Consider the following 24233-nt stretch of genomic DNA (forward strand, 5'->3'; position numbering starts at 1 on the left):
GCAAATAAGAGGCGGGGGTCAGTGAGAGCAGAATTCGATCTTCTAAGAATGGAGCTCATAAGAATAGAAGCTACAGGTTTATGCTTTAGAATCCCTTGGAAATCGATGCTCGGGCTGCGTGTGCGCTGAGGCCCTGTTCTACCTGTAGCAGTATAGGGAGAGTGTCAGCAGGCAATTGGAGAGTGACAAGCAAAGGAGAGAAACTATGGGTTATGGCTGTGTTCACAGAGCCCAGTTCTGTTTCACCCTTAGGCCAAGAGCTGTGTTCAGACTCAAGACTTTGTTCTCTCATCTCCAACTTCCCAAGCTAGAGAGGAAGCAGTGATCAAAATCTGGGCTGTAAAGGGTTTAGAACTGCTTAAAGAGCGTGGGGCAAGGAAGATGACAAGACGAGGGGTGGCTTAACCCTTTACTGTATTTTGTCCACTTACCCCTGAGACTGCTGGGTAGGCGGGTCCCCGAGTAAGGGCCATTTTATTGTGGAAGGCTGTAGCAGAGATGATCTGAGCAGATGACATGGTAGCCATATTCTGCAGGGCTTTGTCCTTAGCTGCCTGATCCTGAGGCGAAACGGGAAGGGATAATGTAGCAGCGGTCTTGATGCAGCAGGAGAACAGAGAGGGATAGGGCACATGTGTATAGAGGAGTCAGGGAGGAGAGGAGTAACAGTGGAAGAAAGTAGCAGTCCCTGTGCCCTAGTGAAAATAGTACCTGCTGAAGAGTCAGAAGACTTATATTCTAAACCCAACTCAGCCATTAATCAACTCTGTGACTGTGGACAAGATCTTTGAGTCTCAATTTCCTATGGGTATTATAATATCCACCATGTCTACCCCACAGGAATTTCATAAGGATCAAATAAGATAAAGTATTGAGCAGCAGAAAGGGTACTGGATTTGGAATCAGAGGTCCTGGGTTCAAATTCTGGTCTGGCCACTTACTTGAGTAATTTTAGTCAAGTCACTCCTTCTCTTGGGTGTCCATTTTCTCATCTCTAAAGTGAAGCTGGATTGACTTGGCTGACCTCTGAGATCCCTTCTAGCTCTTAATCAGAGATACACATGAAAGGGCTTTAAAAAGTTAAAATTGGATTGTACATGTAATGTATATAATTAATATACTGTAGCTTAGTCCACTCCATCCTAAGGGACTACTGGGAAGATACCTGTTCCTCCTCAGATATGACGAGTCAGCCTCAGGCGGATACCTCTTAGCTAAACCTGTCATTTCTGAAGCCTTCCTGGACTGTCTTGAGAAATGATGGTACCCATAGCCATACTCTGAGCCAGGGACTTTCTTAACTCAAAAGGTATGTACAGAATGCTGCTGTTCAATCATTTCAGTCACATCTGATTCTTCATGACCCAATTTGTGGTATTCCTGGCTAAGATACTGGAGTCGTTTGCCACTTCCCACTGCAGGTCATTTTATAGATGAGGAAAAACTGAGGCAAACGGTTAAAGTGGCTTGCCCAGGGTCACTCAGCTAGTAAATGTCTGAAGCCAGATTTGAATTCAGGTTTTCCTGACTCTAGGCTGGTGCTCTAGGCACTCACTGTACCCCCTGTAGAATATCAGCACATCACTCTGCCATCTGAAACCATTGTGTTAAATGTCCAACATAGGGTACACACAAGTACTTAGTAAAGTAATTTTTGTGAAGATGAGAATAGTTAGCAGATAGTGCTTTAAGGTTTACAAAGCACTTTACACAGACTACCTCATTTTTTCCTTACAACAACCCTGGGGAAAGGTATTATTACACTCCCATCTTACAGATGAGGAAACTGAGGCAGACAAAGGTTAAGTGACTTGCCCCAGGGTCACATGGCTAGTAAGTGTCTGAGATCAAATTTGAATTCATTCTTCCTCACTCTAGGCATAGGGCCTCTCTCTGCTGTGGTGACAGTTATAATTATTCTAGGGGGGATAACAACCCTCTGCTCTGTAGACTGTAGTTATACTACCCCTGGGCCTTTAACAAAGAGTTTGTATTAGTAAAAGGGAGAAGAGATCAAATGATGACGATGATGATGGCTAACATTTATATAGCACCTACTATGTGCTAGGACTGTGCTAAGTGCTCTACAATTATTATCTCATTTGATCCTTAGAACAAACCTGTGAGGTAGATGATCATCCCCATTTTACAGATGAGGAAACTGAGGCAAACAGAGACTAAGTATCCTGCACAAGGTCACACAGCTAGTAAATATCTGAGACCAAATCTGAATTCAGGTCTTCCTGATTCTAAGTCCAGCACTCTATGTACTATACTACCAATGATGCTTCCTGATGGGCACACTGGCATGCCTACTAAGGGTGGCACAGGAGATGATTTTGAGCAGCCAGGGCCAGCAGGCACTAGACAAAATTGTGAAGCCAGTTCCCTCCTAGGTAAAATAAAAGAGGTGGAGAAGATGACCTCTATGAGAACATCCAGCTCTGTATATCATGTTCATCCCCCACTTTCAGAGCCCCTTTCTCCAGTCCTGACAGTCTTTCTCAGTCTTCCTTCCATCCCTTCCTCAATCTCAGCTGACTACATACTAAACCCTAATGCTAACTGATTAGACTTAAAGTAGATAAAAATGTGGCCTTTTCCAGGGAAATATGTATTTTAAAGACTTTATTTACCTCTGAATCAAACCAATACAGTCTCATGGGGGAAGGCGGGGAGGAAGAGGCCAAAAATGGGAGTGGGGAAAGAAGGTTCTGAAATGTTTGCTGAATTGAACTGAATCTCATTCTGAGCGACCAGGGTATCAAATGAACCCCAAAGTAGTTTGGCACAGGAGACTTGATGCCGTCAGCTGGGCAGGAAGGCGGGGAAGGAGAGGTTGTCTGAGGGGAGGAAAGAAAGGGATGTGCATGATAGGGGGGAAAGACACCCAGGCACTGGACTGCAGCATACACAAAGAACAGAACAATACATGAAGGCAAAAAATTGACTACACAGTGTGGCCCAAGCAAATTCACACTCACTTTTATGGCTCTGGAGATAACACAGGAGCAATTGTTCTCCATGATAAATACCCTGCTGTGGTCTCCAGCCCAGCAGCTGGTTGACTGGGGATTTGAACACAGAATGAGAGAGGGGAGTAAGGGGCAGGCTTAGGCAAGAGGAAAGCCCAAGGCAAACAGTGTTCAGGATGTGGCCTGGGGTGGTAGGAGCTCTGTGCACGCATGCTGTGGCTGGAGGGCCAGCAGCTGCAGCCTCTCCAGCTGTCGCTTAGAGGTGCCTCTGCTACAGCTGCTTGTGGGGTGGGGGGAGGACAGGTGGACTGATCATAAGTGAACAGTACTAAAGGGCTTAGGAGCGACAGCAGGAGGATACTGGGCAGTCTGTCCCTCCCAAGATCCTGGTAGAGGCCTAGGGTTCTGACTCTTCACTCTGACTTAGAAGTCTGGCTCCCAATGTAGAGTGAGATGTAGTTTGTCAGCACTGTGGGCCAAGGTCATATAACCTGGTTCATTTAGGAAGTTGGATGGACTTGTGAAGAATCACTAACAGCTGGCCCTGAAAGGCTGCCGGAGGGTCAGAAGAAATTTCTTATTCAAGGGGAAGATGTACGGAGACAGACGGGCACCTCAGGGGTCATGGATTAGTGTTGATTTGACACTGTGGCCACCTTTCTCTGTTCTTTCTCACTTCTACTAGTGACATCACAAAAGAGACTCATGATGATTCAATTTCTAGAGCTCTTGGGTTTACAAAGCAGAGGAGAAGGGATGAAAAGAGATTCCCCCTTGATGGGCAGTGAATGAAGTTGTTTGCTCTCAGAGTCCCTACCCCTCCTGCTGCTAGGGGAGATAGAAACACCCTGGGACCTGCTTTACCTTTAACTTGGCTTGGATCTCCCGGGCTTTACGACGGGCCAGCACCTGGATGTGGCTAGATACCTGCAAGAGAGAAAAGAATACATTAATATTCTTGTCCCACACTGCATTGAGACTCTTTTATTACCTTCTGTCTATCTCCTCATGCCCACGGTCCTGCCACCATCTCCACATTTATACTTGTCTTATTAAGCTAGACCAAGTGGCTCAGCAACACTTCAGAAGGGTCATGCCAAGGTCTATTCTGGTGTGCCGGAAAGATAAGAGATGGAGGACAGCTGCTACCAGCTCCTCTTCCTAGTTCTGCTGCTTGCTACCTGACTTTGGACAAGTGACTTTCTCTCTGGGCTTCCATTTCCTTACCTGTAAAATAATGTGACCAGAATCCATTCCAACTCTAAATACTTTGATCCCAGGGGGCTCTCAGGTTTTGGGAGGAGTGCTTGCTCTTGCAGATACAGTGCATTATTATCATAAGGGATAGCACAGTAATCGACTCATGGCCCACAGAAAACCTTGTTCACACAAGCATTATTGACAAATATACCAACCCTCAAGTTGGCATCATCACCAAGGGTCATAGGAAGACATTTTCTTTCCTCTGAGGAAGCCTGTAGGTTGGGAGATATTGACTCCTTGTTGTTAACCGTGTCCATGGCACTCACCTGCTTCCTGGTTCGAGTTTTCCCCGTCCGGAGTTTAATATAGCGAGCAATCAGCTCATTCCGGCCTGCAGAGACAAAAGATACTTGCTAAGTCAAGGAAGGAGGGGGTAAGGGGATCAGGAAAGTCAAAGAGGCTGAGTCCTGGTATAAGCAGTGATGTTAGATCTTGGCAATGGGGCCCGAGAATGAAGGGATCAGCAGGGTCAGGCTGCCTCCTGGACCTGAGGGCCTTTCCTGGGAAAACTCACACTTTTTCAATGAATTCTTTCAATTATCTCACTCAGCACCTTATTCAGTTAAGTCAGCATTTACATGTCCAGTGAGCAAGATGCTGAACTAGAAGTCTATAAGACTAGAATTCTCTCTCTCCAGTTTGTCAGTTCTTCTCCATCTCCTTAATTAAATAACTACAGAGAGAGAGAGAGAGAAAGAGAGAGAGAGAAACAGAGAGAGAAAGAGAGAGAAAAAAACAGAGGGAGAGAAAGAGAGAGAGGGAAAGAAAGAGAGAGAGAAAGAGAGAGAGAAACAGAGAGAGAGAAAGAAAGAGAGAGAGAGAAAGAGAGAGAGAGAGACCCGGCTGGAGTAACTCTCTGCTCTGCTGCCTGGTTTCTAAAGTTATTGGCCGCTTTATACAAAATCCATGGGACATGATGAAGTCTTCTCAATCATCTGAATGCACTTCCTCGATTTCATCCAGTGACTCTTAAGGATTTCTAAATTTATCAAGCAGTTCTTGGACCTAATGTAAAAACTTTTGAATAGCTGATTCATTTGTGATGACTAGGTTTTGATCCTACCTCTTTGACTGCTTGACTCAATGGAAGTGTGTTCAGCATCTGCACATGTTGTCAGCTAATTTAAGTGGGATGGGGGGGTGATTTGACACCCCCCTCAAGCTTACAATGGAATAATAGGATTAAGTCAGAATAAACTTTAACAGATTATCTGAATGGTCCAACTCCTCCATTTTACAGATGAGGAAGCTGAGACCCCAAGAGATTCAATAGCTTAGCCAAAGATGATCCTTATCTGTAAAATGGGGATAATGATAGTACCTACCTTTCAGAGTTGTTGTGTAATGAGATCATACTTGTTAAGAGCTTACTACAATGTATATAGTAGGCAAATATTTCCATCTTTCTTTTTTCTTCCTTCCTTCCTTCATTTCTTCCTTCCTTCTTTCTTTCCCTCACTCTTTCTTTCCTTCCTTCCTCTTTCCCTCACCTTTGTCCTCCAAGCCCTATCTGAGCTTTGTCCCAACATCAAAAGAACTTCCATTGTCAGGCTCTCTACCTCTACTCCAGCCTTTTTTTGCCTCTGCCCTGAACCTCCTATGAAATTCTGTAATCCCAGCATTGTCAGTATTGCTTCTATAGAACAAGGAAAAGAGAAAGGGTGGGAAGCAGGGGAATGACTGAGGGGGGCAAAAAGGAAAATATACAGCAGGTTCTTTGTGTCCTGGAACCTCCTTCTGTTATCCCCCTCCAGAGCCCCAGACGCATAAGAGGTTTATACAACCCTTCCTCACAGTTATCCCAGGAGGAGACTAAGAAAAATATTATTATCCTTATCCTCATTAATAAGAAAACTGAAACCCAGAATGGTTATAGGACATGGTTACACTCAAAATGGCTGTAGCTGGCAAATGTTAGCTGAGTATCTGAACCCCAGATCCCTCAATTCTGATTCAAGAAGTCTTTCCACTATACTACACTATGCCACATTCCTTCAAGCCCTTTCCATGATGCTCACACCAAACATAGTGAACTCATAAGGCTGACTCCAAGATGGCACATAGAACTTGGCCATTCCCAAGCCCATCTCTACTTGTGAAGACAGAATAAATTCATTTTAATGTAGAATTGGGAGAGCTCTTGTCTCACAATGATCTGGTCAATTCTAGAGAAGCCATGCCAGCCTTGGACAAAGGGCCAACATTGGAGGACAGGACAGGAGCCAAATTGAACAGGGAATCAAAGTTGGCTCAGTTGTACCTGTATTCTTTTCCTTTTTGAACTTCCTCCATAACCCCAGACAGCGTCCTCCTCCCTTCTAATCACTGGATCTCATGTTGTAGTCTCAAAATAACACTATGTCCTGTCCCAGCAGGTCATGGCTAGGGGGAGGCTAGAGCAGCTGTGAATACTCCCTAAGGGAATAAAATATTGGGTTTCATTGTCTGTGCTGAGCCAAAGAAGCCCATGGACCACACCTTCCTGTCATTTCAGCATGACAGAGGTAAACGAGTTTATCATTCTGTCTCTGATCTGACTGACATCTAACCCAGGCCATATGCCATTATGTTCTGGGGCTTCATTGACCTTTTGCTCCTGGAGGGATTTCTAAACATCTTCTCCAGAGGCAGATGATACCAGGAGGTCCTCTCCAGCCTTAGGATTCTGTTCACAGGGAGGAGATAAAAATGATTCTCCTCTCTTGACCCCACTGTGACCACTTTCCTTTATCTGCTCCAAATAACAAAGAGTCTAATACCCTGGTTATGCTTGCTTTTTAATCCTTTTCTTTTTTCCCTTCTGTATCTCATAGAAAAAGTTCCCTAAGGGTAGGGATCATTCCTCCTCCTCCTCCCTATGTATTTTCTCCAGTGTCTAGTCTAGGACTCTCAACGAAGTCTATAGTAATATCTGTCTGCATGGCTACACTAATATCCTTCAACAAATCTAGGATTGAGCCAGGAAAGGAACCCAGCTGAGTAGAATCTCAAGACTTCCTCCATTAGACCTCACTTCCTTACAGACTAGTGGTTTGTTTGTGAATAGGATGGGAGGTGGGGGGGAGGAAGAAGAGAAAGTCTCTGGCTTAACAAAAAAAAAAAAAAAGAGGAAAAAAATTCAGGTACTTGTGTTCTTTTTTATTCTTTGCTCCTAACCATTGGAATATTGGAATAACCCCAATAGTATGCCCTCCATACTTTCCCAATATCACCCTTAATCCTTTTCTTCCAGTTTCCATTATGTCTATTACACTCCATGCCCAATCTGACCTCTTTCTGGACTCAGGAACTCCCTGTACATAAGCCTAATGTCTGCTTCCCTTTCTCAGCTGTCATTTTTCTGCCCCTGAGACTCCACTTCTACTCTGCTGTGCCCACCCTTGATCTTACCTTCCCAATTCTCAATCTCTGCCCCTCCCAAAGACTTCTAGAAAACAAGACCATGAAGCTTTCTCCATGATTCAGGGAGGGGCAAATACACTTGACTGCTCCACATTGGGCAGCTGAGATGGAAATGGATTCAGAATGTTTTAATCCTATTGTCTCAGATCTCCTCTACAAATACCAACTTTCTAGATTTGAGAGTACAAAATGAACCAGGATGGAGGAGACTGTAGTGGAGGGAAACAAATCTGTTATGAGTAGTTGAGAAAGTCAAGGAAAATGTGCCCCTGGTCTTTTCTGTGAATCCTCCAGCAGGAAGGGACTTCATTCTCTTGCTTCTGGATAGTATTGTAGTCAAAGACTCTCAGAAAGATAAATGTCTTTAAGAATCATAGAATCACAGAAGATCAAAACTAGAAGGAACCTCAGAGCCCACCTCGTCTGTCTGACTGTTTCTGAACAAAAATCTTCTCTTCAACATTTTTGAAAAATAGTTACACTAGCATTTGTTTGAAGACTTCTAGTGAGGGAGAACCTACCACCCAAAGAGGCAGCCAATTCTAGAGAGTTCTAATTGTTAGCAAGTTTTTCCTTATATCAAGTCCAATTTTTCTTCTTCACAATTTCCACCCATTACTCCTAGTAGGTGGGACAGGTAGATGGTGCAGTGGATAGAGTGCCAGACCTGAAGTCAGAAAGATTCATTTTCCTGAGTTTAAATCTGGGCTCAGACACTTACTAGCTGTGTGACCCTGGGCAAGTCACTTCACCCTGTTTGCCTCAGTTTCCTCATCTGTCAAATGACCTGGAGAAGGAAATGGCAAACCACTCCAGTATCTTTGCCAAGAAAACCCCAAATGGGATCATGGAGAGTCGGATACAACTGAAAATGACTGAACAACAACAAACTTAGTTCTGCCCTCCGGGGCCAAGCAGAACAAATCTTTTTAAACTTACATTTCCCCTCATATCCTCTTTCACACTCTTCAACCTTCCAATCTGCTGTCTCATATAACAAAGATTATTTTTTTAAAGAGAAAGGGAAAAAAATTGGCAAAAATCAATCAATCAATAAAAAAATAGCACCATATATGCAATAATCCACACCCTTGAATTTTATTATATAAATATAGTCAGACCAACATTCTAGCCTGTCAAAATCTTTTTGGACCCTGATCCTGTCATCTGATGTGACAACAATCCCTCCTGGACTTGTGTCACCTGCAAATTTCCTAGATACATCATCATTGCCTTTAGCTAATTCATTGATTAGTGTTAAATAGCACAGTGCCACACAGAGAACTCTGGGGTGTGCCACTGAAGACTAGTCATTCAGCAAATTTGAAAATTACCTAAATGTGCTATCATCCAAGCCTAACTCCTTTTCCACAAAGAAGGCATGAGAGACTTTGTCAAAGACTTGGCTAAGTCAGAAGCATATTCTGTTAACAACAATCTCTTTATCTATCTCTCTAATGACCCTGTTGAAAGAAGAAAGGAAGTTCACCTGGCTTGACTCGCTCCTTTTCTACATATTCACTAACAATTGCTTTTATTTTGATCAGGACAAAATTATTGGGGTAGGGAAATCCAGGGATGGAAATGCCCATCAAAGATGAAGAATACGAATTCATCTGTGACATACAGTTTTGAAGAGTTGCCTTGGGCACTGAGAAATTAAGTGACTTCCCTATGGTCATATAACTAGTATATGTCAGAGGTAAAATTTGAATATAGTTTTTCCTTAGTCTTTGGTTAGCTCTCTACCATATCACAAAACTCTTACAGGAAAAACTAAAACCATAAAAATGCCTACTATCCAGACCATGACTGGCCTATGACAAGTCCACCCACTGACTTACTACATCAGGTACATATTTGCAAATACATGCATACATATATCTAGGACATATCTACATCTTTAGCTATATCTCTCTCGGACAGGAAATAATAAAGGTATACTTGAGAAATTGTTCAGCACTTTTAACATACTGCTCCCAGGTACAGAAACCTATCTTTTTTTAAAAGAATGTTCTCCTAGGACTGTTGTATGGTTGTGAATCTTGGAATACCATTGTCTCCAAGAATCAAAACTATGAGATACCCAGAAGACAATAGAGAGATGTGTGTGGTAAGAATAAATAGGTTGTAGCATATTTCCAGTTGATGACCTGTGTACAAGGAAGTGTTTGATCAGAAAAGGCTGTGTGAGCGTGTGAGGACTGTTTCTGATAGACTTAGCCCTTCACAGCAATGCAAGAACCTAAAACATTCCCAAAGGACTCTTGATGCAAAATACCATTCACATCCAGAAGAACTATGGAACCAGAACGCAGAATGAAGCAGACTATTTTCTTTGGTTTTTCTCATGTCCTCTCCCATTCCTTTTAATTCTTCTGTGCAACATGAGTAATGTGAAAATGTGTTTATACATAAGAATATATGTGTAGAGCCCATACAAGATTGTATGCCATCTTGGGGAGGGAGTGGAGAGGAGGGGGAGAAAATTTAAAACTTATGGAAGTAATTGTTGAAAACTGAAAAGAGATTAATTTTAAAAAATTTTGAAATGAGAAAAAAGGAAGAAATGGCTGTGTGCTAGTCATACGGCAAGTGAGGGATGCATAGGAGCTGCACTGTCATTGATAAAATGTGTAAAGATCAAGGGGAAATTCACTCACACATTCAGTGGATTCTCTTTGGAGGTTCAATGGAAGCACATGGATAAAGACTGCACAAGATTGGTAGGCATGGACGGGCTGTGATGTCCACTGATAAAAAGACTGTCCATCTTAATGAAATAAGACTCACTGGGTTACATAGCAATAAAGACTGAACCTGTGACTTCACTAGGATGGAGAACTTCGAAGTGAGGGAACATGCGCAACCAATGTGGTTGGTTATGTAATTTATCATATATAGAGTTTCATAGAGCATTGAAAGTTCAAGTGACAAGGGTCACACCAGAATGTGTCAGAGGTGAAACTTGAACCCAGATCTTCCTGGCTCTGAGACCAACTCCTTCTCTACTACATCATGCTCCCTTTTCAGTACACTGAAGTATGTACATAAGATAAAATTATCTTCAGATAAGTAAAGTCCACAACTTAAGTATAAACGTAAGAACTATCTTGAAAGAAGGAAAGTCCACAATTTTCCTTAGCAATCCATGTGTTTGAAGTTCTCCTTGTGAGCCACACAAGTCTTCCTAACACCTAATCTAAATTCACTATTGCTGAAATTTAAACATGTCCCCTCTTACCTTTCTCTAAGCAGGTCTTCTTTACATCAAAGACCATGAAATCCAATCAGCCACTCTCAGACCATAAAAAGAAACTGAGAAGGGCCCCTTTACTAGATAGCAAAATGCCCTGGTCCCCAAAAAGGTGTGTAGTTATGTACAACTTAAGACAGATCAATCATTTTCACTTTGACTACACTAGAGACTTCCTAAGCAGGAAATAAAGGGAAAGGAGTGAAACCAGCGGTTGAAGATCAAGGGGGTGGGAAAAGAGCCCAGGCTGGGGAGCAGGGGTCAAAAAATCAAGGTTACTGCTATGGCCAACTAGTTAGCTGGGCATGACTGAACAGCAGATGTCCTTAGTTCATCCCCAAAGAAAAGGCAGGGTGTGGCTAGGGTGGATGGGCACTGCCAAGCCCCTGGCCCATCTGTCAGAACACAAGTGGCCACTAGTCCCTGGGGGCTGGAGAGCTTATATCTCTGGCCCCCACCCATCTTACCATAGACCAGAACTCCAGGGACAGCTGCAGGTCCCACAAAGAAATCACGAGCTCCCTCTGGAAGGAAACAAGAGACTGGGAGGCAAGGCCACTGGGCTCCATGTTCAGCTCTGCCCAGAGATGTCCTGGTAAATAGTTAAAAGGCAGTTTTCCAGGAGTTGGGGGAGGAAAAAAGTATCTATAATTTCTTTTTAAGTTAATTAGCATTATTATTATTACTGTTTTCTCTGTCATTTTATTAAGCCTAATCAAAAAAAAAGCCAAGTCCTGATTTGTAGTATTTGCAGATTTCTGAAGTATAAGAGTTCATACTGAAAATTTAACAAGCAGCTGTTGTGAGCTGGTAAGAGCTGGCTCCAGCACACCCCTGGCTCTGCTTCTAACCAGGATGCTGAGGACTGGGCAAGGTATTCTAGGACTTTGGTCAGCATTGTATCTTTATCACTTCCCAAGACTCAGGTGTAATCATTGCTCTAGATCATTTAAACAAGCCACACACAGCTCTTCTGCATGACCCCATGCAGGGAATGGGTTCCCACACGCCATGTCTCTGTACGTCCTTGTCTAGAGTTCTCCTTCTCTTGTCTCAGTTAGACAATGCCTCAATTCCCCCCTTCTGGGGCTCAATTCCTCTCCTTCCCTGTAAGATTTTTCACCTATAAAATTTGCTGTAAAAGGTTGAGATAAAGTACGACCCCACTCTGGACTAGAAGCAAACATCCCTGTCAGTCCTCAGTTCACTCCAACCAGAATCATCCATCAGTGAGTGACTCTCTTGCCAGCACTGTTCCCCTTTTATGAGCTCTAAATTTAATCACAGCAAATTGGGGCCTCGAGGGAAGGAGGCTAGAATCAGCTTTCAGTGGCCTAATCCCTATGGTCCCCCAGCTTACCTTAATGGGGATCAGCTGGAGTAATGAACACCTCTAATGAAAGATTGAGGCACATTGATAAAAGGGACAGTATCCTGAGGGAAAGAACTTCTTCATGTATTTGGTCCAAAGCAGTTTTGGCCAGTTAAGTCAGCATACTCATCCAGACTCTCTGAAATTCTCTAGAATACCCATCTTCCCCTGTGGCTCCTTCCTCTGATTGGTGAGTTCCCTCCCAGAACTACCATTTTGAGGAAGGGTCCAGACCAGCCATGCTCAGACCACTCTTCTCCCTACTCCACTTCCAACTCTTCAGACTGTACCTTTTTCCAACCCCCCCTCTCAATCTTTTCAACTTTCTTTTATGGGTCAATTTTATCCCATTTGAATATAAGCTCCTAGAGGGTAGAGGCTTTCTTTTTCTTGTATTCATATTCCCAGTGCTTAATACAGCATCCAGCACAAAGTAAGTGCTTAATAAATACTCGTTTATTTCCCTAGGTTCCTGGAGGATTAGTTCAGTTTCTTATAGCTAGAGACATGCAGGTTAAACCAGAAGACAGACATCCTAATTGTCAAGTTTGAGTAGTAGACAGTGTTAGACTTGAATTAGAAAGTGACTTTCTAACTCAGATACTTACTAGATAGGAGACCTTGGTCAAGCTACTTATACCTCTGTGGGCCTCAGTTTCCTACTCTGTAAAATCAGAGAGCTCAACTTGGTGATTTCTAAGATTCTTTCCAGCTCTGAATCTAAGATCCTCTTACCCTTTCCTGAATCTACTTTAAAAAAAAAAAAAAAACCAAGGGATATATAATCTAGTGTAATTTCATCAACTCAGTTAACTTCCTGGTTTTTTAACTAGGAACCACTTCATGAGCTTCACATTGGCCATGAACCATGTGCAGGAAAATTCTTACTAATCCAGTCACCAAAAATTGTCAAGCCCCAGTAATATTAATAAAGGTGAGAGGCTTTGTACAGAGACAGACAGTACTAACAGTTCAGTGCCATTCCATGGATGATGATGAAGACGATGATCAAAATGTTTACAGTTAGATCCTGATTAGAGAAAATAATGAATCCATGAATTGGTTGCATTATTCAAATTCTCACAGCATATTTCCACTGGGATGGAACTAATCATCATATTTATGTAAATACAACTTTGAATAGTGTGAATTACAATACAGTGCATAAGACAATCTTCAATAGGCTACCACGTGGGAAAAGGTATTGCACTTATTTTTTCTGACTCTAGGGGGCAGAACTACGTAGGAGTTATTGGGTGGTATATTTTAATTCAATAAAATAAAACTCTAACAATTAGAGTTGTCAAAAAAAAATGGACTATCATGTGAGCTAGTCAGCTCTTTTTCATTTAGAAGTGTTCAAGCAACTACAGTTTCTAAAATGCAACTAAAGAATCCTCAAGGAAAAAATTCTACCCCTAAAAACATACATTAATAGAACAGAAAAGAAGGTTCATGAGCCGAACCTGAATTTTTTAAAAATTAGAAACTTAACAAATAAAGCCAAAATAAGTACAAGAGAGAAATGATTGAAAATTAGGGAGGAATTGGCAAACTGGAAACCAAAAAGACAACAGAAATAGTAAACAGTATCTAAGTGGAACAATGTATAGAGAGAAAGAACGGTAATCAGGAAGACCTGAGTTCAAATCCAACTTTAGACATTCCCTACCTGTATAACCTCTATTGGCCTCAGTCTCCTCATCTGAAAAATATGGATACTAATAGCACCTACCTCCCAGGGTTGTTGTGAAGATAAAATGAGATATTTTTAATATATTTTACAAATCTTAAAATATGCTTATACGTGCTAGTTTTTTTTTTTTTATTACAAGCTGGTTCTTTGAAAAGACTACCAAAGTTGAGACATTTTTATCTAACCTGATTCAAGAGAAGAGAGCATAAAACCAAAACTGCAAAATAGCAAAATGAACAAAGTAAAACCAAATTAAAAAAATCAACACAACCTACTGAATATAATTCTATGTTAATAAAATTGATAGCACAAAAGAAAAAGAGGATATGAAATATCCAAATGAGCAGAGGATCAAAAAGAAATCTTAAATAACCTAGTCTCAGAAAAGAAAACAGAAGTAGCTATAAAGGAACTACAAAACAAATTAACAAAATTTGCTCCTGATATTGACAGATTTACAGAATTCGATTACACTTGTAATACCATTGCCATATAAATTGCTTTCAAAAATTGAAAGAAAAAAAACAAACAAGGGAGACACCTAGACAGTCAGAGGGCTATTTGTTTGGTCTGAAGCCAGGGGATAGATGAATCATTTCTGAAGAATTCTCTCTCTCATCAGGAATTATTCCAATTCCAAGGTAGGAGAGCTCTCATCTTGGACTGGAAAACATGTTACTGAAAATGAAGTATATGTCAGTTCAGCTTCTTATAAACTCCCATCATACCCCACCCCCACCCTGGATTAGAGGGTTTGAGATCCCTCTGCTCCTCTGATCCCTAAGCATTCTTCTAACACTAATAGCTAAAGATTCCTGGACCCAGACAAAGTCAGACTAAAACAAGATCTCTAAAATCATAGGGGCAGGAAGGGAAAGAGTGATTTAGAGAGAAAAGGGACTTTAGAGGTCTAATCCAAACTCCTCATTTAACAGATGAAGAAACTGAGGTCTTGAGCGGTTAAGTGACATGACCAAAGGAATACTGGTAGTAAGTAGCAGAGCCAGGATCTAATTCCAGATTTTCTAACTAAAAGTCTAGTATTCTTCCTGGTCATGGAAGCATTTGAAGAGAGAGATAAAAAAGGTCATGTAGTCTGACTATAGATGCAGACATGGCCAATATGTTTGTTTGCTTTGTTTAAGTGGATATTTTTGTTGCAAAGAAAGGTTTCTGTTGTTGAGCAGTAGAATGTGAAGGAGGAGGGAAGCAAGAGTCATTGGGAGATTACATTGATGTTTAAGTGTGTGTGTGTGTGTGTGTGTGTGTGTGTGTGTGTGTGTGTGTGTGTGTGTGTGTGTGCGTATGTATGTGTATATATATTCCAAATTTTTTAAGAAAAAGGGAAGGACATACTCAATTTATAAATGGTCAAATGATATGAACAGGCAGTTTTCAGAGGAAGAAATTAAAGCTATCTATGGTCATATGAAAAAATGCTCTAAATCACTTTTGATTAGAGAGATGAAAATCAAAACAACACACCTATCAGACTGGCTAGATGACAAAACAGGAAGATGATACATGTTGGAGAAGATGTGGGAGAGTTGGAACACTAATTCACTGTTGGTAGAGCTGTGTGCTGACCCAACCATTCTGGAGAGCAATTTGAAACTATGCTCAAAATGTGCATACCCTTTGACCCAGCAATATCACTTCTAGGACTGTATCCTAAAGAGATCATAAAAGTGGGAAAGGGTCCCACATATACAAATATATTTATAGCAGCTCACTTTGTGGTGGCCAAAAACTGGAAATCAAGGGGATGCTCATCAACTGGGGAATGGCTGAACAAATTGTGGTATATGAATGCAATCAAATACTATTGTGCTATAAGAAATGATGAACAGGAAAACTTCAGAGAGGCCTGGAAGGACTTATATGAACTGATGCTGAGCAAAAAGAGCAGAACCAGGAGAACTTTGTACACAGCAACAACCACAGTGTGTGAGGAATTTTTCTGATAGACTTAGTCCTTCATAGCAATGCAAGAACCTAAAAAATTCCCAATGGAATTTTGAGGTAAAATGCCTTCCATATTCAGAGAAAGAACTATGGAATTGGATCAGACCATTTTCTTTTGTGTTATGTTTTGTTTTGTTTTATGATTTCCCCCATTCATTTTAATTCTTCTATTCAACATGACTATGGTGAAATTGTATTTAATAGGAATGTATGTGTAGAACCTGTAAAAGATTGCAAGTTGTCTAGGGGAAGGAGTGGGGAGGGCGGGAAAAAAATCTAAGATATATGGAAGTGATTATAGAACACCGAAAACAAATAAAATAATTATTAAAAAAATAAAATAAAGTAAAGGGAAGGATAAAGCTACAGAGAGAAAGAATTTCTCAGAGATTTGGAAAATGACTCGCAGAGAACAGGAACCCTGTGAAAAGATGAGAATACCTCTCTCTATCCCCTCCTACATGGAGCCAGTGCAGTACAGCAGAAAGATCAGAAGGCCTAGGCTTAAGTCTCATATCTTGACTCAAATCAGCTTTGTGACCTCAAACCAGTCACTTTCCCTTCATTTCCTGTTCTACTAAATGAGGGCATTGTATTAGATAACTCCTCCATTCTCTTCCCACTATAAATCTATGAACTATGACTTGGTGATTTCTAAGACTGATTTTTCCAGCTCTGTTTCTCCAACATGGAATACCCTTTTCCCTTCTTCTTTCATATACAAAGCATACTCACTCTTTAAGACAAGTTTACATCTCATCTCCTCCATGGAGCCTTTTCAAACAATCCTGCCTTACCCCCACCATCTACCAGGTTCCCATCCCACCTTCTCTAAATTCCTATAAGATTCACTGTTATGTACAACCAGTTTGGCACTTAGCACATATTACCTTACATTGTTTGTTACTACAGAATTCTGGTAAGTCACCTACACTCTCTTGGCCCCAGTTTCTTCATCTGTAAGATGAGGGGGTTGGACCAGACTTCATAACTTGATACCCTATAATCCTGGTTGACATCCTGTTATCCTGGTTGGCATCAGAACTCAAACCTAGGTTTTCTGTTTCCAAATCTAGTGTTCCTGACACTGTATCACAAAGCCTTCCTGATGAGTCCATTTTGCCTAGAAATAATGATGGATTTTCAACCAGACCTGACTCCAGCTCTTAGGCCAAAGGTTCGGAAGAATGGTGATGAGGATGGAATTGAAAGTCCAATGCAAGAATAAAAGAAAAAAAAACAACTTGAAAGGCTAAGGAATAGAAAGGAGAAGTGGGACGTGACAGAAAGGTAGAAGGAGAAGGCATAGGGAAAGAGTAGAAGGCAGGACAGCTTCCAGAAGGAGATCAGCCCCTTGGCAGCTGGGCCAGCCTGCTCCCTGCCTCCATCTCTCAGTACCCCATCCCGTCCACACAGTAGTGAGTTCAGGACTATATATATCTTATCCAGGCTGGCCATACTCTGTAGTCCCTGCCTTGGCACTGCTCACTACAGAGTCTTGTAAGAAGAGAAGGAGAGTGGGAGAGGAGAAGATAAGCCAGTGTCTGGAATCCACTGAAGTCTGTGCACATGGAGGACAGGTGCAGTGGGAGCTGAGACAGGTCAACAGATACCACTGAAGACTCCACCTCCCCAGGCAGGCGAAGCTCCTGACCAGCTGTAGAGATGAGAACTAAATGAGGGGGGGCAGAATAAGCAGGGTCAGGGGACTGGAAGGGTAAAACTTCCGACAAGAAACCTGCCTTTTCCTTCCCTTACCCCCATCTCCCTTCTTCCATTCCTTATTTCAGTTCTGCCTCCTTCCTCACTATTCCCTTGTCTTTTTTCTTCTTTCTCTCCTACCTCCCTGAAGTTTAGTGAATTTAGAGCATTATTTTGGAGAGTTAGAATATTTGAATCCACATCCTAATTCTGATGCTTACTAGTTATTGAGTCCTGGGCAAAGTCTCTTGCTTGAGCATTAATGTTTTCATACACAAAATGGAGGTGATAAAAATTCTCATATTCACAAAATAACTGGGGAAAAAAGTACTTTGTAAATTTTAGCATGCTATAACATTCTAGATTGCTATTGCTGCTACTGCTACTACTAGTACTATTACTACTATTGTCACCACCACCACCACTACTACTACTTACTACCACCATCACCACTACTACTACCACCACCACCACTACTATTAGTACAACTACTGCCACTACCACTACTAATATTACTACTACTACTACTACTACTACTACTACTACTACTACTACTACTACTCAGTTCTCTTTAGTTCTACTTTAGTTCTCATACTACTTACTGGTACTACTACTACTACTATCAGCATTCTTCCTCCTTTTCCCAAGGCTTAGGCCTAGCTCCCTCATCTTCAGAATTACTAAATTTCAGTTGAATAAATAGGACCATGGAGTCCATTTAGCCCAAACTCAACTGAGAAAAAGAATTCTTCTACAGTACACCTGACAAGTGGTTATATAGCCTTTTCTCTCACCTGCTGCTGCCTCTTCAAGTAATCCATTCCATTTTGGGACAGTTCTGTTAGGAAATTTTTCTGCTAAATCAACTCTAAACTTTTTTCTTTGCAATTTTTACTCATTGTTCTTGGTTCTGTCCTCCAGGTCCAAACAGAACACAAGTGTCCTTCAAATACCTGAAGGCAACTACATACCCCACTTCCTACCTCATCCCATCCCTACAGCTTTTCTTCCTCCAGATTAAACATTCCTAGTTCCTCTAAACGATGCCTATAAAGCATGATTTCAAGGTTCTTCACTACTCTGGTGGCCTTCCTCGGGATAATCTCTAATTTTTCAATTTGCTTTTCTCAAAACTGAATGTAATAACAGGGATAAAGTCTTGCCAGTCCTTTTTTTTTCTCTTGTTCTGGACTATGTGAACATTGAGGGGAGAAGGGCCTATCACACTGCTATCACACAGTCAGGTTCCATAGTTCTTTCTCTGCATGTGGACAGCATTTTCCATCACTGTTTTTTGGAATTGTTTTAGATCCTTGTATTGCTGAGAAGAGCCTAGTCTATGAAAGTCAGTCATCACACAATGTGGCTGTTACTGTGTACAATATTCCCGTGGTTCTGCTCACTTCACTCAACATCAGTTCATAGAAGTCTTTCCAGGTTTTTCTGAAGTCTGCCTGCTCATTATTTCTTATAGCACAATAGATATACCACAACTTGTCCCCATTTCCCAAATGATAAGCATTCCCTCAATTTCTAGTTCTTGACCACCACAAAAAGAGCTTCTATAGATATTTTTGTACATAGGGGTCCTTTTCCCATTTTATGATCTCTTTGGGATGCAGTCCTAGAAGTGATATTGCTGGGTCAAAAGGTATGCATATTTTTATAGCCCTTTGTGTATAGTTCCAAATTGCTCTCCAGAATGGTTGGATCAGCTCACAGCTCCACCAACAATGCAGTAGTGGTGAAGGCAATTTTTTGGACCCAAGAATAAAACTCTACACTTATCTCTAATAAATTTTATCATATTAGACTCCAACCAACATGACAGCCTATCAAGATAATTTTGAATCTAACTCTTGTCATCATCCAATGTGATGGAAATCCCCTGTAGTTTTGTGTCATCCACAAAACTGAGGGTACCATCTATGCCTTTATCCAAGTCGTTCAAAAAAATATTTAACAGCATAGTGGTCCAGTTAAAATATTCCACTAGGGATTTCTTTTCAAGTTGACATCAAATCATTAACTCATAGTGACTATTCTCTGGGTTTGGTCATTTAACCAGTTCCAAATGAACTGTTTCTGACTATATCTTTCCCTATTGCACACAAGATCAGTCAGAGAGGCTTGGTGAAATACTTTGCTAAAATTTAGGTATCGACAGTATTCCTCTGATCTACCAGTCTAGTAACCTTGTCAAAAAGGGAAATAAAGTTTGTCTGACATGACTTGTTTTTGATGGAAGACATGCAGGCTCTTTGTAATTACCTCCTCATTTGCTGGATGCTCACTAACTATGCAAACTAGTTGACTTCTAAGATCCCATTTGGTTCTAAATCTGTGATCCTTTGATTCCTTTTTTAATATTTTGTCTGTTAGTTATTTCAACATGGGAATATTGATATGAACCTGGACTAGAAGTTACATGTTCTTTAACTATTTCCTATTAATCTTGGTTTTCAAATTTCTATTAGAGATCTTGTTTTGCTCTTTCTAGTTCAAGGATTATTCTCCTCCATAGAAGAAATAGAAGCAAAATGAAAACTGAGCATCACTTGCCTACTGTCATAGTCTATTATCTACCATGGACAGTGCTATCCCTTCTTTGGTCTTTCTCTTTTCCCTAATAGAGCTAAAGAAACTCCTTTTTATTGACCTTAGATTTCCTCACCAACTTCATTCAGATTTTAGTATTCCTTTTGTTTTCTTCCTCTAATACTTGCCTTTGCATCCATCTTGTGTATGTGTCTCTTAAAAATACATGTTGATCAGTGAATTCCCTATTCCCTCACATCTATTTCTTAACAATTCCTTTTCCTCTTCATTAGAATTGTCTCTTTTTGGGTCTCCAGAATTTCATTCTCTTTGGGTTGACATCCCTTGTGGAATATCATATTATGAGATCTTGCTTATCTTTGTGAATTATTTGAGGATACACATCAAGACTTTACCCTGCTTTCCTTTCCTTCGCTATCAAAAATTCTAAGATGGAATTGTCTCCTCCCCACCAATGCTGGCAGCATTTTCATCTCAATAAGCAGTTACTGGGGTCCTTGCTAGGATGTTGACTAGAATCAGAATTTTCATTGGTTTCTTCACCTTTAGAAAGATGAAATTATTGCTAAGGTAGATCAATAAATTATTAGCTGCTCTGCTTTGGGCAAGGACAAAGCTCAGATAGATGTCCAAAAACCTGAAGTCTCTATAACTATTTTATCATATCTTTGAGATAACAAGCTTGTGATGTTTCCTACATTTCTCATCTATTTTGTCCTTGTATTAAGTGGAATGTAGTAAACCTGGATAACAATTTTGCTTGTTTTTGCTTCTTCCTCTCCATTGTTGAGTCTCAGGGAGGTGGCTGACTTAAACCACAAACAACATTTGTCATTTTCTGCCTTTAGTCTTTCTCTAATTTATTTTGCACACCCACTTTCAGATTACATCAATACCATCAATATGTCAAGGACCTATGACTCCATTAATAAGTGTCAAATTGTGTATAACTTTTATATTCTTAGAGAGTAGCCTGAAATTCAAAAAAATTAAAGTGACCCATGATGACATAGGTAAAAAACATCAGAAGGACTCTAATGGAGGTCATCTTAGCTCTGAGTGTGGCACTATGCTACTGCTGGGTTCATCTTTCACTCTATCCCTCCCCTGCTCAATCCTTCAGCTGATGACAGTTTGATCCCACTTTTCCAGTATTACTTCCTATTGTTCCCAAGACCCACCTTTTGCTCCAGTCAGAAGCACTTCCTTCTACCATCAACCAGTATGTACTATGTACTAAGCACCATATTAGGTGCTAAGGACACAAATGAAATAATCCTTACTTACGGACATCTGGTAGCTTTGGAAAGCAGTTTCTTGCCTCTGATTTTTTGCTAGTATGGTCCCCTGTACCTGGAAGTCTCTTTCCTTTCCTATTTACTTATCCAGAGTCTATTCATTTTTCAAATAAAAAAATAGCTAAAATTCCATTTCCCTCATTGAAGTCTCCTTGAGTGCTATGGCCCACAATGACTTCTCCTTTTCCTGAACTCCTATGTCATTTTTATCTGTACCCACACAATTAAACACTTTATAAAATACCATTCTTATTCTCAGAGATTCATGTGCATTTGACATTCTGACCACTATGTCTGAAGGCAGTGTGAGCTGGTAAAAACTGGTTTGACTAGTATAGACTCAACCTTCAAGATACTTGTATGCTAAGGTTCATCTGACTAGAAGACAGGGCATCTCCCTCATTTCCTAGTCATGTATTTGCTGTGGCACAGTTAATTATGTTTCCCAAGACCCTGCCCCTCATTCCTTGTTCCTTATATCAGAAAATACCCTGACTTCAGTGTTCTAGACCAGTATCAAACTCAATTAGAAATGGGGTCTTCTAAACTATACATAAGAATCCCTGAAGGCTGAATGTTAACATTAATATTATCTACTAACATCATATTGTATGATATTTAATAATTGATGTAATTTAATTATATTATTAATTATATTTTCTAATATAATATAGGATTATGTCATTAACATACATAGTTATAGTTTTATATTATAATTATGTATTAATGTTATATGGTTAATATAATAATAAAACATCAATACACAATTATCTATTGTATTTTTACTTTTTTGTTAAACATTTCCCAATTACATTTTAATCTGATTCATGATGCACTCAGGAGTGTTGTGGGCCAGATGTGGTCCTAGCTCTGCACGTTTGACAGCTCAGGACTAGAATACTGCACTGTCTTGCCCTATGAATGATGGGGCACTGTCCTATTAATGCCAGTCGACTCTTTGTCTAAAACTCTATATAAGTTTGAGCTCTGAGTAGCTTGGGACCTAGGATTCCAACGTATAGCTTGTTGCCTGTCTGAACCACTAGCTTGCTCATGGATCAAGGAAACAATGTGGGCAGAAGAAGAATTCCCCTATGATGTTCCCCAGGTGGATATCTGCCCCCATCCCATAACTGCCATCCCATTTGTTAGTGTTGTTCCTCAGGAATAGTTCTCCTCCCTTTTGCCTTGTAGACAGGGACCATGATGCCATATCTTCATCTAAACATTCATTAAATATGCCTAATTTTTTTTCATTCTCAAGTCTTTCTCCATTTGTTCATGATATCTTCTCTACCTTGAATACCCTTCCCATCTCCATCCATGAAAATTCTACCCATCCTTCAAAAGTCAGATCAAATGACCTTCCTCAGTGTAATCTTCCTTCATCACCCCAAGCCCCAATGATCTTTCCTTCCTTTAACTCCCAGATCACTACTCTCTATATTACTCTTAATGATATAGACCATATATTGCTTTGTATTAGGATAAATTGAATATACATCTTTTTTGCCTTACTTGACTAAATTTCTTTAAAACCCAACTCAAATGCCACCTTCTTCCTTGATCCTCCAGGTTAATAATGACATCCTACAGGACTATGTTTTGTAAATGATTTAATTTCTCTTGTAATATTGTGTAATTATAACTACTTATATTTGTGTCTTATTCCTCCTAATAAAATATAAGCTCCTTGAGGGTAGGGGCAATATTTTTTTAACTAAATTATGCATCACTTCCAGGGTTGTGTATAAAATAAACAATGTTATGTACACAGTAGGTGCTTAATAAATGTTATTTATCTATGTTTAATATGATTGTACATGTATAGTCTATATCAGATTGCATGCCATCTTAGGGAGGGGGAGGGAAAGAAGGGAGAAAAAAATTTGGAACTCAGAATCTTAAAGAAATGAATGTTGAAAACTATCTTTACATGTAGTTGGAAAAAATAAAATACTATTAAGGAAAAAAATGTTATTTATCACCAGTACTTCCAGCCCCATCTCTAGCTCCTTACCATACATCTTGCCCTCATCTGATAAGATGATCTTGCGCCTGCCACAGGGTGGGTAGATGGCAAGGGCCTCTTGGAAGCTCTGCTCAATATCAGGGCTCCACACGCCCTCTGCATCATTGTCGATGGGTTTGTCCAAAGCCTCGCTGCCCTCGGAGACGTTGCTCCCCTCAGGGGAGGTGGGAGAGCTCCACTCGTTGGAGGTAATGGTGCCGGCTAGGCCCTCCAAGGCTCCGCTTGGAGAAGGACCCGTTGGACCTGCTGGGATGGAGACCAAAGTGTTGGGGGTGACAGGAAATGCTAAGTCTTCATATGCAGAAGATAGGGGAAGTAGGGGATTAACTTTAGAACAGAGGGTGTACATAGAAGCCATATATTAATCAAATAATCTGGTCTTCTTGGGAGGATGTGGGGAGAAGAGTCAAACTTTGTATAATGACGGTTAAAGAAAAAGAAGGGTCAGTGGGATTAATAGGGAAACGAGATGAGGACTGAGGAGAGTTGGGCTTCAGGGGTGGAAAGAAAGAGGTTGACAGATCAAAGGCAAAGAATGGAGCAAACAGATCTCAGTGCATTCTAAAAACAGTATAAATGATGTAAAAATGTTATTCTCTTCTCCTTATCGAGTTTCTAGCTAAAAGACCTTTTTGTAAGAGGACCACATAGCAAGCCCTGGTGGACTATCCCCAATAGGTGGCCATGAAAGTAGGCTTGCTGGTTCAGCCAGAG

At 40.7% G+C, this 24233-nt stretch overlaps 1 protein-coding gene across 12 annotated transcripts in view; it reads right to left on the bottom strand.

Annotated features, from left to right (window-relative positions):
• Positions 1-24233, bottom strand: part of TEAD4 (TEA domain transcription factor 4) — a 75813-nt gene that overhangs the window by 24660 nt on the left and 26920 nt on the right. For 3 of the 12 annotated variants that reach the window (XM_072654014.1, XM_072654006.1, XM_072654008.1), the window contains exons 3-7: positions 23508-23762; positions 4505-4569; positions 3840-3902; positions 2985-3068; positions 432-560 (exon numbers count right to left, since the gene is read on the bottom strand). In XM_072654014.1, coding sequence (XP_072510115.1) covers positions 432-560; positions 2985-3068; positions 3840-3902; positions 4505-4569; positions 23508-23514 — 348 coding nt within the window. In that variant the 5' untranslated portion in view covers positions 23515-23762. Of the gene's footprint in view, positions 1-431; positions 561-2984; positions 3069-3839; positions 3903-4504; positions 4570-23507; positions 23766-24233 lie in introns of all 12 variants that reach the window. The other 9 variants (XM_072654015.1, XM_072654009.1, XM_072654007.1 and 6 more) reach the window with 5 other exon arrangements.

The sequence above is a fragment of the Notamacropus eugenii genome, chromosome 3 (genome assembly GCF_028372415.1).
Source record: "Notamacropus eugenii isolate mMacEug1 chromosome 3, mMacEug1.pri_v2, whole genome shotgun sequence".
In the NCBI taxonomy this organism is placed as follows: domain Eukaryota; kingdom Metazoa; phylum Chordata; class Mammalia; order Diprotodontia; family Macropodidae; genus Notamacropus; species Notamacropus eugenii.